The sequence below is a fragment of the Hibiscus syriacus genome, unplaced genomic scaffold (assembly GCF_006381635.1).
Source record: "Hibiscus syriacus cultivar Baekdansim isolate YM2019G1 unplaced genomic scaffold, ASM638163v2 tig00116951_pilon, whole genome shotgun sequence".
Classification (NCBI taxonomy): Eukaryota; Viridiplantae; Streptophyta; class Magnoliopsida; order Malvales; family Malvaceae; genus Hibiscus; species Hibiscus syriacus.
The window spans coordinates 3549672-3565241 of NW_024063482.1; the positions used below are offsets into that span (position 1 = coordinate 3549672).

The window sequence follows — 15570 nt, forward strand, 5'->3', positions numbered from 1 at the left end:
AATAAAACCATTTTTGAGTCGTTTCACTTGAAACATTTTCTCTTAAAACAAGATCATCTTTGAGTTGTTTCTCTGGAAACAATGTTTTATACCTTAAACAATTTCTTTTGAAGAAAAATCTTTGAGTCTATTTCTCTGGAAACAAAATTTGTCTCACTAAGATACCATTTTCTGAAAAACAAAGTTTTGTCTCTTATGACAATGTCTTTTCAAAAAAAAAAAAAAAAAAAAAAAAAAATCATTGAATCTCTTTCTTTGGAAACAAAATTTTATGTCTCTCGAGACAGTTTCTTTGAGAAAAATCTTTGAGTTTGTTCTTTGGAAACAAAATTACCATCTTTGAATCTGTTTCCCTTGAAACAAAAAACATCTTTGAGAACGTTTCCCTTAAAAACAAATTTTGTCTCATTTGAGACAATTCCCTTTAAATGCCATCTTTGGGTTGTTTCCTTTGAAACGAATTTGTCTCTTTCGAGACAGTTGCTTTTGAAAAACTTATCTTTGAGTTTATTTCACTTGAAACAAAGCAAATATCTTTGAGATCGTTTCTCTTGAAACGAATTTTGTCTCCCTTGAGATAATTTTTATCAAATTCAATTTTGAGTTTGTTTCTACTGAAACACATCTTTGAGTTGGTCTCCCTTGAAACCATTATTCCTAAGATGGCCAGTAGTCCTCATCACATAGGAACCGTGTCATCCCCAGACCAGATCTCCTCATCACGTAGGAGTCGTGTCAACCATGGATAACCAGCCGTCCTCATCACGTAGGAACCGTGTTATCACCTTAAGATGGCCAGTAGTCCTCATCACATAGGAACCGTGTCATCCCCAGACCAGATATCCTCATCACGTAGGAGTCGTGTCAACCATGGATAACCAGCCGTCCTCATCACGTAGGAACCGTGTTATCACCTTTAGATGGCCAGAACTCTTCATCACGTATGAGCCGTGCCATTCCCCAGACCAGATCTCCTCATCACGTAGGAGCCGTGTCAACCATAGATAATCAGCCGTCCTCATCACGTAGGAACCGTGTTATCACCTAAAGATGGCCAAGAACTCTTCATCACGTAGGAGAAGTGTCATCCCTCGATCAGATTTCCTCATTATGTAGGAACCTTGTCACTTTTAGACGACCAGAACTCTTCATCATGTATGAGCAGTGTCGTCCCCAACAACCATATTATCCAATTTCTATGTATAAATGGAAGAGAACCAGACAAAAACGTGTTGTCTTATCATCTTTGCCCTCTTGTTAACACAAGAATGTGCAAAGAGGGGCAGCTGTAGACACCCGTTTTTGCCCGGGTTTTTTATCGTTATTTTATTATTATTATTATATATTTATATATTATAATATTACATTTTACATATTTTGCAGGCCAAAGCCCAATACAACAAGGCCCAACAAGACCCGGTTCAGGCCCAATACTCAAACCAGGCCTGGATTTGGCCCAAGTAATTAGGGTTTCAAAACCCTAAAATCATCCAGCCGCCGCCAGCAACAGCACATGGACAGCCGCGCCGCCGTCACTGTTCCGGCCCACTCCGATGGTCCAGCCGCCGTTCCCACGTCACCAGCGTCATCTACAGTGCAAAACATCCCCAAATCAGTCCCAAGTTATCATTTACAGTAACCTATTTAAAACCCCATTTTAAATAAGTTAAATCCCGATTTTTCGGGATTTAACATAGCAAAATCTGGAAAATCATTTCACCTATGTAGAGGCTTCATCATTATCACCAAAGATCCCACATAAATCAAAGGAAGCAAAGAGAACAGGGGTCATTCGGTTGGTAAAAAAAAAAACGGAGAGAAGAACAAGAGAGGATTCGGGTTCAGAGACAAAAAAAAAAGAAGGAAAATACCAAAAAAAAAACAGAGGAAATCAGAAAGGAAATCAGAAAGGAAATCAGAAAGGAAAAAAAGGAGGAAACCGAAGCTTACCATAACCGACCACCATTGCTTCATCGGGGTGATTAGGCTCTATCTTTGGAGGTATTTTTTTTACCTTTCGGATTGGGGTTTCGGGTTTGATTGTGAGTGGGGGTTTAGTTTCAGGTCTATTTTAGGGGGGAAACTGTGTAGTTGTGAGACCCGTGGCCACGTTCTACGGTGGCCGGGGTCGAGTGCTGCTTCGGCAGCGAGGGACCGAGCGCCTGGGTCTTTGGGGTTAATATCCCATTAGTCCTCGCTCCTTTGTAAACTCTTACCCGTGTCCTGGACTTTAGGGGTTAATGTATATTTGGTCCTTGTAGTTTGTAAACCTTCGTTTTCTTTCATGAATGGAAGTTTAATGGCCTTTCATTTTGAGCTCATATCTTGTTTAACGTTGCAATTTAGTCCTTGTCTGTTTAATTTTTTTTTATGATAGTATTTCAATTTTGGCCATACTATTTTAGTATATTGTATTTAAGTAATGTATATTTTATGTATTTCATTCCAGTCCTTATTTACTATTATTATGGTGTTTTTTGTTAAATTATAATGGTGGCCTGATATTTTATATCTTTTCATTTTGATCCCTATTTGTTCATTGTATTTTGGGTAAATACTTTGTTTTGAGCTCATAGTGTAATTATTTCATTTTAGTCACTGTTTTATCTCATTGTGTATTTTCTGTGGTATTCGAATCTGGCCACCATATTTATAAATCTTTATTTAATCCTTGTTTTACTTTTTGGTTTAATCATTATTCAGCCTTGTTTCTGTTTTAATTTCAATCTAGTCCTAAGTTTTATTTATGGCTTATTCACATTTCTGATGTTGTATTAGTTGTTGTTTGTGATTTGGGCCCTGTTATTTTGTAATTACTTTTAGCCCTGTTAATTCTGCTTTTACTAATTTAGTCCATTATGTTTATGTATTTATTTTAGTCCTACTAATGTATTATGCATTTTTGTGGATATACTTGACTTTGGTCCCAATGTTTGTAAAAGTTTCATTTTAGTCATTGATTTAATGTAGGTATTTTTGTTAATGATCAAATTTATCCCCGACATTTGTGAATATTTTTTTTATTCATTTATGTATGATTTTATTGTACTTGTTATTCGGTTATTTGTATTATAAATAATGTTTTAGTAATGTGAATATTTTGTTTTGTATTCCAATTACATTTATTTTCATTATATTTTTATCTATGTATGAAATATTCGATTTATATTTTCAAAAAAACACGTATGCGTAGAATGGGCGTGGAAAGTACCACTTGATCGAAGTCGAAGTGGTGTGATCCGGTACGGCATTTTAACGAATAGAAACTTGAAATAAGTCGAGTATATTTCGTTAATTAATTTGTTCAACGATGCAATGTGTGTTATTTTAAGTGACAATTTATTTTATTTTATGTGAATGTAAATTTCAAATTTGCATTTGTATTCAATTCATTTTAGTTAATCAATTTATTTTGTTGTATGCAAACATCATTTTATTATATTCGATTCACATTTTATCAAGAAGGAAATATTCTTTATGGATGAGAAATAGTCGAGTTAGCTTTTCCGATGGAGGATTACTAATTTCGAGATTTCTTTTCGAGTTAAAGAATTTTCTCTAATTAAATAATTCGAAGCAAATTAATTGTTCGATAAATGATCATAAATTAATTTTTATTACTCATAAATTCCACCATTTACAACGATGTGTAAGCGAACAGTACCAATTTTGGGCGTTGCGGGGTGTTTACCCTTCCCGCACGTAACCGACTCCCGAATCCATTTAAATGAATCTTTGGTAATGCAGACCGAATCTTGTCTTAAAAATGATTTTTCTTAAATTGTCTTAAAAGACGTTTTTAGGTCGACCTACCTACCCAAAGGTTGATGGCGACTCTTTTTAATTTTATTCAAATCAATTCAAAATCACCCATTTTTCCAAATTAAAGTCATAATTGTTCTTAAAAAATAATATTTAATTGTTTTACAAGAAATGGTTATGACATATAGTATCGGTAATATATATATACAATATCAATATAAATTGGGTTGTATCGATACTAACCGTTTAAAATATCAAAATTATACATATGGTCCATGATAAGTGAAATGGTCGTGAATGGCCGTTGAAATTGTATACAGTTGATATTGATGACCCCAAACATCAAAATGTATATGAATTAGTCAATAAAGTCATAATTTGATTAATTGATTATTTGGTAAATGGATTAGGATTAATAAAGTTATTGTTATTGTTCTGATCAATCAATATAACATTATCGATCCAATTCACAGTTAAATAAAGTTGAAAGTATTATACAATATGTATATGATATGATTAAAAAGTCATTCAAAAAGTCACGGAATGGTAAGAAGGTCATTTAGCCACTTTTAGAAGGACATGTCTTGCATGAATGCATTGTTGGTCAAATGGGTACTGAGGATGCTAAATCATCATTCATTAAATAGTTTTGGATGTCTTGAATAGGTTTGCATGTCATATGTTATGTGCTAAACATGTTTGTATAGGTTGTACCAAGTTCTTGAATGGTTTGGGTATGATTCAAGGTTCTCAAAGTTAGTTAAACTTAATTTCAGACTATCGAAACGTTAGTTAATAATATCGATATCTTGCTAAATAAACAATTTCATAAATTTTTATATGCTTAAATGGTACCTATATAAGATATTGATATCTAACCACTAGTGTCAGTACCCTTGATAATGATATCAATACGTTAGGCTTAAAAAGGGTAAAATTTGTTGCTTTCTTGCCTAAAGTTTGTTTATATGCTTGATTAGTCCCTAAGACTTATATGACGAATAAAATTCCCCCTAAAGCCATGAATGATTGACTGAGATATTCAAATATTAAAAATTTAATTTAAAAGAACAATTTTATCAAATTGGATTAAATTGAAACACGTTACATTTAAATATTTTTCTCATAAAGAAACCTTTCATTAATGGGTAGTTGAATTCACTGTACTAGGTGGTTGGAAAATTAAGGCAATCCTTAATTGACGTTGGTATGCTTAATTAAATTCATTTTGTCATGTAAATCTTATTAAAGGAAGTATTAATCGATCATAAAATGCAAGTAATTAAAGTAGGGAAATTTATAGGAAATTGGATAATAATAAAATAAAAATAGGAGACTGCAGCATGGGAGAGAAGGGAGTAAAGTACGTGACATGGTCTGGTCCCAAAACGATAATAACTACCACGACAGCATATTTTAGGTAACACATGGTTCGGTAATCTCTAACTTCATAATATATAACTAAAAATTAGAAAATTATTAATAATAAAGGTAGGAAAATGGGAAAAATTAGGGGATCCAATAATAGTAATTCTCTCTAGTAGGGTTGAGAGAAATCTTCCAGCTCTTAGCTTTTAAGTAATCACCCCACCAACAATGGGTGCCAATTAAACAACCCTTTGTGCCTACGCCCACTTTCTTCACCTCGGTTTCGGATTTCGGACCCAACACCCCCACTATCTCGTTCCATATCCTCACCTCCATTATCAGACTTTCTTCATTATTAATTTCACCATTTTCGTTATCTTCGCCGTCGTATTCGTCGTGTTTGACCTCCTCTTGGTCTTTCTCCTCATCATGGTTGCCTTCGAACATTGCGTTGGCATCGATGTCCTTGAAAAGGGAAAGCCTAAGCCTGCCCTCGCTTCGTTCTGTATGGAAGTAGCTATTGCAAGGAGGGCTAGTAACGGCTTCAAGAACTAAACGGCCGCCTTCTCTGCGAGACTTGACTTTGACACCATTGGAGCCACTGATGGATGTCAACGGAGGCGGAAAGCTCTTGACACGGCTCGTTTTCATCCTCGCCGCCGAACTCTCTCTGGGTTTCGAATTGTAAACAACGTTTTCTAATGAAAGCAAGGAGATGTCATCAATGCTCTCGCTAACGTCACTTCCGGTCTCGCTGCCTAAGCTTTCTGTGCACATTTCGAGACTCCTCTCACTTAGCATAGAAGTCGAACGCTTCACGAGAGGGTGTACGTAAACTTCGTCATTCGGAGTAGAGTTAGAATCTTCGGTGTTGTCGGCGGGCGACTTGACGAAACTCCAGCAGCCCGTGTCGACATTTCGATTGCCTATCGGCTTGCAGTCGTTAGTACAAGCGATGGCGTCTTTTACTCCGGTAAATGGCATAGGTTTCGGCTCCGTAGAAGCAATGGATGAGGCTGGGAAATTCGTTTCCTGTGGAGCCAATTTCAGTCTCATAAAACGTGATTCAATGTGCCGTAGGTCCATGCATGATTGCAACCCTTGACAGACGCTTGACGACATGTTTTTTATCCACAACAAAAATGCTGGGGGGGAAACAGAGAAAAAAACAGGGGAGCTTAAATCAAAGAACCAAAAAAAACCTGTGTTCCACACCTTTTTGGAGTTTAATGATTATTTTTTTTAAAAAAAACACACTATTTGGTGTTGGATGAGGAAGAGAAAGAGGTAAGGAACAAAGGCAGTGGAATATGAATGAAAAGTGTAAGCATTGGGGGATCCTTTATAGTAGGAGAGTGTGACCTGTTAAGCCCACTAAATCTTATCTTTTTACTCTACCACACATTCCTTATAAAAATTAATATTATAACGATAATTATAAAACATATACAAAAATAAGAATAAGGATAAATGGACATATAAACTTTTAGGATATTTTCACTTTAGTTATTAAATTTTTAAAATTTATATTGTATTGTTAAACTTTTAATTTTCTTTCTTTACGGTCATTTTTGTTAGTTATCGTTAAAAAACTTGACGTGGCAAGTTAAGTATTCTTTCTAGAAAATCTTAAGGTTCCAAATTAATAATCATTGCACATGTCAAGTTGTTTATGAATAGAGCGGTTGTCAGTCAATCCTAACTGTAGGAAAGCTCTACTTGATCAAAGATATATAGTTTAGTTTTAAGTTGATTCGACGATTGTCGTGACTGATAAAAAAGTGCTAACTTTTAGTTTTGATTAAGATTTGATGCATTGCACATGTCAAGTTTTTTATGAATAGAGCGGTTGTCAGTCAATCCTAACTGTAGGAAAGCTCTACTTGATCAAAAGATTAATATAGTTTAGTTTTAAGTTGATTCGACGATTGTCAGTGACTGATAAAAAAAGTGCTAACTTTTAGTTTTGATTAAGATTTGATGAGATTAGAAGATTTTCTCAACAAGTTGAACTGAATGAAAGAAAGAGAAGAAGAAGATGAGTAGTTCGATGATCTTTTTGATCAAAGAAACTGTTGAACAAGAAAGAAAGGAAGAGCAACGATTGTAAAACTTTCAGGATTTTTTAACGTGTCACGTCAATTGTTGTTAATGGTTTAGGGATAAATTCAATTTCAAAGACCAAAGTGGAAGTGATTATTAGTGTAATTTATCCTAAAAATAATAAAGATGATTGAATCGTAGTCAACATTTATTGGAACATGGTAAAGACATCTTTGGTGTTAAGAATGACCATTAGTTTAACTTGTTTCTTGTTTTAGGGAGTGTGGACCCAACAAAACCCATAGTTGGAGACTGCCACTCCAAACACAAATCCCTACAAATGCAAATATGTGGATGAGAGATGTAGGTTATGTTTTGCCATTAAAAGAAAACCAAGCACATCAACATTACACAGAGAGAAAAGGGTTGACTCTTCTTTTAAATGTCATTAATTTGGAATTATAGTTAAATAAATCAAACTTAGGGTTCATTCAGGTGAAAGGCCAAACAAACCCTATTTGCTTTATAATTACAAACATTTGCATTCACCTTTCCAAGCGATGTATTGAGAATAGAGAAATGTTTTAAATGTTAGGATTCAAATTGCATATATGTTGATTATTATCATTTAAACTTTTAGATTGTTTCTGTTTTAGGGTTATAAGATTTTTATTTCTGTTTTTTAATAAAAAAAAGCTAATATTTTCTCCTCAATGGTTGGAATCTTTTTCTACTGTCGTTTGATTGTTACAACCATCCTTTTAAACGCAATTAGTACCAAAATTTCTCCTCCCCCTTCTTCCTTCTTCTCGATTTGGCTTTTCTTGAAATTGAAAAAAAAATCAAATTAAAGTTTCAACTTATCTTATTCAACTATACAATCTCCATCGTTTAATCAACGTGGAATCAAGATGTATTATTTTCCCCCCTTCTCGATCTACCCGTAGTTTAGATTTGGAAGAATACTTGGGCATCGATGAATCAGATGGAGTCTAGAAATTGGATTTGAGATATAAAAAATCGGGGGCTTTTGCATAAATTTACCAAATAAACTCAAATGGATTAACACTTAACAATTGAGGGATCAAAACAATAGTAATTTAAAAGTTTAGTGATGGAATTGATTTTTTAAAATCTGGTGACCAAAACAAAACCAGAAACAAAGTTGAATGACCAAATTAATAGTTTCCCAAAAAATACACGAGAAGCACACAATTTATGAGATAGACCAAAATAATTATATTTTTATTTGTTAACTAAATGCCCCCCCCCCCCAAAAAAACAGTACGGACAGGTTTGCTTTAAAATATAGTACCAAAATCATTTCAAAATCCTTAAGCATAAAGGCCAAAAAGTTCTTACTAATTATCTCTCCATTACATAACTGAATTTAAAGTAGAATAAATTTAGATTGAAATATAATAAGAAATAATAATATTATGTTTGACGTAGATTTATCATGCCAAAGGGTAATATTGTTTTACCTATAATAACATTTTTTGGGTGCAAATAGTGGAAATATAATTCCACTCCAGTCTAAGGTATTAGACAATTTCGACTATTATAAATGACTAAACGCTACTTAAATCATAAACCAAACACCGTTAAAAATTTTATTCTCGAAAATAATCTTATATCCCGTAAGTCCAATGCAACTTAAAATGATTTTTATTTAATCCGACACAATTAAGACATGTAGGTAACAACTAAGGTACTTTGTGTGTTTAAGAATTATTTCCTTATTTGCCCGATCCATGAAGCTTTAACCCTAAAGATTTTGAAGGGAAATACATATCATAAAGGGGACAGTAATGGTCGATGGAAAATGGAGTTCATATGACTGACACTTTCTGTATTTTGTTTGTTGTTAATTGCCACTTAAGGTATTTTGCAAAAACTCGAAACCGGGCAGATGGATGATGCATTATTTGCTTCTTAACTTTTATACCAATAATACACTCTTTTACTTCCTTTGTTCCTTAATGACTGTTGAACCATGGAGATTCCAAAACAACTGTTATAGTACTTTTTCTTTTACTTGTTTTTAGTTTGTTAAGATGTGGAGATTTTAATCACAATTATTGGAGCAAAACCCTAATACCAAATTAGGGGTTTAATTATTGGTTTCTCGATATTAATGAGAAGAATAATGATGGGGGCGTGAAATTGATCCTTCTAAATTCGAAGGGTTTTTTATATTTTTAAATTTTCATTTTAAAAATTGAATTCTAAATTATTTAAATCAAGTATAAATCAGAATTTGTCGTGATTATAGACGTACTAGATATATTAAGAACGAACCAAGTTACTTCGATGGTTAAATGAATGATTATTATTCCTAGATGTCCTAGATTCGAGCACTAGAGACTATAGGATATTTGAACGTTTATTGTAGAATAGTTGAGTCTTTATAACATATACTACCACTTGTAATCACCCTGCATAAAACTAAAAACGTTTTATATTGTGTAAACGAATACTACCCATTAGCGAAGAAAGGGAGGAAATTTATCCGATTAATTAACCTCGCAAAAGCCGATAATAGCAGTTGAAAAATGAATAATTTTGTCCCTAATCCACCCTCCATTGAAGGACATGCAAAGTACCCTAGCTTCAAAAACCAAGGGACAGTTTTCTAATAATAGGGAGGCAATCCCTCCTCTTAAGCCTTATCTATTGGGTTTTGGTCCTCCATTAATAGGGAAACCCTAGTTGTATCACACTATTATCATCCATCATGCAAGCTTCTGTCAAAAACAAAACCTTAAGAATTTTTCTGTATTTGGCAATTAATGGAAAGAATTATATTTGCTATATACTGATGCCTAAAATATATAATCAGACTACACCCTATAATACTTATTAAAATGCCCCTCTTTTAGTTTATAACCATCGTTTATATTTTTAAATTTTACAAGATTTTATAGTATATATTTTAAAATTTTAAATATTTAATATATATTTTTATATTCCTTATACAATTTTATAAAAATTAATATAATATAAACTGTTTATAATTTTTTATTCAAGTTAAAATTAAATTAAATTCATTTTAATGATATATCATCATTTAATTTTCTAACAATACATAAATTATGCATAAGTGTATTAAACACTCACCCTTTAAGTAAATAATTGGTTTCTCCAAATCCTTCAAACATAAGATTGATTCGAAATTCATTTAACTTATGTAATTATCTTTTTGATAAATGACCTGTAAACAATTTTAAAAGTTTTAATATCGGTAATCTTTTTCTTTATCCTCAAACTAGGTCCTCTCCAAGACAATACATTTTATATATTTTCGAAAATTGATTAAATATGTAGTTATTTAAAAGTAGTCTATAGTTGTTTGACAAAAGTTGAAGGTCTGAATTTGAAATCCTCCTTAATCTCTCAATTATCAACACAAGTAGAAAGGATTGGAGTGTTGAGTTGGTAGGCTGTGTAGGTCTAGGGTTTTAGCTTTATATATGTAGTAGTGATGAAGAATATGTGCCCATTGCATTTGCACACTCACCCTTTGCCCTAACCATCAAATTTGCTTTCAAAATCATTCCTTTTTCCCTTCTAGGTTAGCCAACCAATGGACTCTTTGAATACCAAGGGGAAAAGGATACTCCCATTGGACATTGGTCATACTTCCTTAATCTTGAAATCATGTTTGTTTATTTCTATATACTTTTTCCATCTTTATATATATATATTTATCAAAGAAAGACGATGGAATCAAAGTCAGGGCTTTTGACTATTTTCAGCAGCCTTTTTTCTATTTTATTTCAGGGTAAAGTGCATAACCAGTCATTAAACTATGTTTGAATGATCTTTTTAGTCACTAAAGTTTTGAAAGTTACAAAATGGTCTTTGAACTATATCAAACTATTACAAAATGGTCATTAAATTTATCAAACTGTTGTAAAATGATCATTAAACTTGTCGAAATTTAGCACTATTTTATAACATGCAACAACCATTTTGTAACAATTTGATAATTTAATGATTGATTTCTTCCGAAACTTCATTGATCAAAATATTCATTTGTGTATTTTACCTTTGATTTTATTATTTTTCCAATTTTTTTGTTTTTTGTTTTTATTCTATGGAAGATGACTCAAAGTAAACTTTGTTTAAGTATTAATAAATTTACAAAAGACTAAATTATAAAGTGCTTACGACAAACTATGTGGACGGCGCATAATGTATGATTGTTGACCCTTTCTGAGTTGGAATCTCAACCAGCACTCACTCACTGCTAAAAACGAACTCTTTGTACTAGCACTAATATAACACTAGTTTCCTGTCTTAATCATTGTCCTAATACTATGGTGTTACATGTCTGGTCTTAATCATCTTTTATTTTATATTACTAAATCAAATATCTTTGTTACTCGAACTTGATTTAAGTTCGAGTAACTCAAGTATTCAAATAAGTCGAATTTCTTACTGGCTGAAGTTGACAGTTGCCATATATGGCAATAAGATTGAGAGAAACAACAATGGATGACAAAACATAATCATTAATCGACAAAGTTATCAGTAGAAAATTGTTTTGTAACTCCCTAGACCCGGCCTATGCGTTTCGACTAAGTCTTGTGGATCACATTCATGATTCTTAAAGACATTTTTCCGAAACCGTTATTCAATCAATGTAAAATCACATTTATAAATGACATATATGAAATTATAATAATTATACTATATAAAAAAAACCAACTCATAATTATGAGAAAAATAACAAGTTAATTTAAACATGTCTTAAAAATTCAAATTACGATAAACCAATATAAATACCAAAAGAGTAATCATTATAAAATCCAATACTTTTAAAATAATGCCCATGTTACCAAAATAGAGTTAACTTGAAAGATAAAACATTACAATAAGATATACTTCAAGAGATATGTTGATCCTCCAAGTGCTCGATCAGGTGTATCTAACCAACAGTATCTCAAAGAGTAAAACATTTTCGAAAAGTGAGCTAGGCTCAGTGTGTCCCAACATTACTATAAAATCATGATAGGTACACTAAACAAATCATAGTCCCGTAAATCTCATAAAAATTATATTACAGTAAACCCCATAAAAGAGTTATCCTAAGAGAACAACTTAGGGCCGTGGGGCCTACCTAAGAACATATCTTAGGGTCGTAGGGCCTACCCGAGAATGATCTCAGGGCCGCAGAGGCTACCTAAGAGTCACATTAGGTCCGTAAAATTTTTCAGCTTGATCAGAGCTGTACTTTATAAATTCGTATTCCAAAAATTCAATTACAACGTGACATAAATTCCATAAATTCTTAAATATGGTAATCATATACCATTTCAAAACAAAAATCATATAGCAGTCATAATCCATAAATCATCACATTAAATCGATGCATCAATAAAACAGTAACCATAGAATTTAGTGTACCACATATTAAAACAAATAAAACAGTTCAGTAATAAATAGGGAACACACCTCGATAATAGGTTCAAATAGTAGATCTACTGATTGCTGGTCTCACCACGCTCTGCTACAGTTTTCGAACCTAATTCATAATAACACTATATTACTAATGGGTAACATAATTAATTTCTAAAACCATAAAATTTACGGGTCTTACGGGTGAATACTGGCACACGTGGTTTAACTGATCTAGAGGAGTTGGGTCGAGCTGTCGAACGGTCAGGAGAGTCTCTTGTACCTTCAAACATTAATAATTTATCAGTCCCAAGTCTTACTCAGTCATTCAAAGTTAAAACTCTTAAGTACATAAGCATTTTCAGGTTTGACAATCAATTTGGAGGCTTTCGAGTCTGAATTTGACCAAACGGATTCCGAAATCGGAACCAGAACATCGAAAAACATAAAGTATGACTTTTCGAAAATTCAAATTCTTGGTCAAAATCAAATTCAACGGGTTTGACTGATGATTTGGAGGCCTTCGGGTTCGAATTTTGCAAAATTAACTTCGGAAACGGATTTGACACGTCGAAAAATGTCAAAATAGATATACTCGAACAAAATCAAAGGTCGTTTAATGGCCGTTTAAAGCCGGTCAAAGTTATGGTCAAAGGGGTTCAATAGTCCACATTCGAAAATTACAAAAATATCACCTTTTTTAAAATAATTACCAAAAATATCATTGTTTTAAAAATAATTACCAGAATATCACTGTTTTAAAAATAATTCCTAAAATATCATCGGGTCGGGTTAACCCAGTCAGGTCGGGTCAGACCGGTTTGGATCGGTCAAGCCGGTCAAAAACATCACCCAGCAGTTCGTAACTCCCCCACGCGCAGGGGCGACGCGTGGGGGCGCGTGAAGCCTCCTCCGATCTCCAAAAATTCCTGAAAAAGAATCCAAAAAATCTTTTAAGCAATTTTGAGTCACTTACCAACCTCGGTTCAAATTTTTGAACGGTGGAGAGCTAGATTTTAACTCGATCGGAACTTTGACTGCTTCACCTCCCTCACGTGTTGCCGTCTACGGAGACAAAGAGGACACCGTCAGACTCGGAACAACACATGGAACACGATGTTGCGGGAGGTGTCGAAAACCGATCAACGATCGAGATGAATTTAAGATTTTCTCGACGGTGGTGCTAAAAAAACATCAAGACTTTGACTCGAAATTCACGTCGTTTGGCAGCGTTTCGCTATAATTGGTTTATTGGGTTTTGATCTCGGGTTGAAGATGAACGCGCTGGTGGTTTTAATTTGACGATCGGATGTCGAACGACGTCAGGATCAGTCTTGAAAGAAGGTTGCAGGAAAGGGAATTTTATGAATTGGGTTTCTGTGTTTTCACGCAGAAACCAATTCATTTCCTTTAAAAGAAAAGCTTGCCGACACTCAAAGGTATAATTCAGTGCTTGGTTATTGAATTTTCTTCAACTTCTAAAATGGAAATTTTCAAAACTTCCAATTTAATCCTCAAACTTTGCCAAATTACTTAATTAATAATATTTTTTTCTTCAAATTTTTCCCGGTTGTTACAAATCTCCCCCTCTACAAGAAATTTCGTCATCGAAATTTACCTCATGAGAATAGTTGAGGAAACTGAGCCTCCATTGACTCCAATGTCTCCCAAGTAGCTTCCGAGGGGCCTCGATTACTCCATTGAACTTTTACCATTAAAATACGCCTATTCCGAAGAACTCGCTCATCACTTTCTAAGATCTGAATGGTCTCCTCCTCATATGACAAATCAGGTCTCAGCTCTACTTCCTCAACCTGAATAATGTGACCTGGATCTGGACGGTATCTCCTCAACATTGATACATGAAAGACATCATGAATACGACTGAACTGTGAAGGCAACTCAAGCTGATATGCAACAGGTCCCACCCTTTTCAAAATACGAAATGGTCTAATAAATCTTGGACTCAATTTACCCTTACGCCTGAATCTCAATACTTTCTTCCAGGGTGATACTTTTAAAAAGACTTGATCTCCAACTTCAAACTGAATATTTTTTCCTCCTTTGATCTGTATAAGACTTCTGTCTATAAAATGCCTCTTTCAGACGGTCACAGATCAATTTGATTGTGTTCCCCGTCTCGCGTACTAACTCAGGTCCCAAAGTCTTCCTTTCACGCAACTCAGTCTAACAAATCGGGGTGCGACATCTACGCCCATAAGGTGCTTCGTAGGGTGCAATACGAATGTTGGTCTGATAACTGTTATTGTAAGAAAATTCAGTCAACGACAAAAAGTTCTCCCAGCTACCATGAAAATAAATTACGCAACCCCGCAACATATCCTCCAAAATCTGAATCATTCTCTCAGATTGACCATCAGTTTGTGGATGAAAGGATGTACTATAATCCAATCTTGTTCCCAAAGCCGTATGTAGCGCATTCCAAAATCTCGAAGTAAATCTCAGATCTCGATCAGAAATAATAGACAATGGAATACCATGCAATCTGAAAATCTCTGAAATATACAATCTCGCCAGCTTGTCCAAAGTATAATTTACCCACACAGGAATGATGTGAGCTGACTTTCTAAGTCTGTCAACAATCACCCAAACTGAATCTTTTTTCGAAGGAGTCATAGGTAAGCCAGTAACAAAATCCATAGCAATACACTCCCATTTCTATTCAGGAATCTTAATAAGCTGTAACAAACCTGATGGATGTTGATGTTCTGCCTTAACTTGCTGACAAGTCAAACACCTAGCCACACAATCCGAGATGTCATTCTTCATGCCGACCCAATGATACATCTCTCTCAAATTTCTATACATCTTATCTCCACCGGGGTGCATAGCATATGGACTACTGTGAGCCTCATTAAGAATAATCTGCCTCAATTCAGCATCATCAGGCACACAATATCGACCCTTAAAGCATAAAACTTCATCCTGATCAAGAGCGTAATCTGAGCTTGTCCCCTGCTCTACTTGCTCAAA

At 34.0% G+C, this 15570-nt stretch overlaps 1 protein-coding gene across 1 annotated transcript; it reads right to left on the reverse strand.

Annotated features, from left to right (window-relative positions):
• Positions 1 to 5131: 5131 nt before the first annotated feature.
• On the reverse strand, positions 5132 to 6327 carry LOC120188656 (protein FANTASTIC FOUR 2-like). The gene has a single exon (XM_039192070.1). It carries the CDS (start codon positions 6250 to 6252, stop codon positions 5272 to 5274), a length of 981 nt encoding a protein of 326 aa, XP_039048001.1. The 5' UTR covers positions 6253 to 6327; the 3' UTR covers positions 5132 to 5271.
• Positions 6328 to 15570: the final 9243 nt, after the last annotated feature.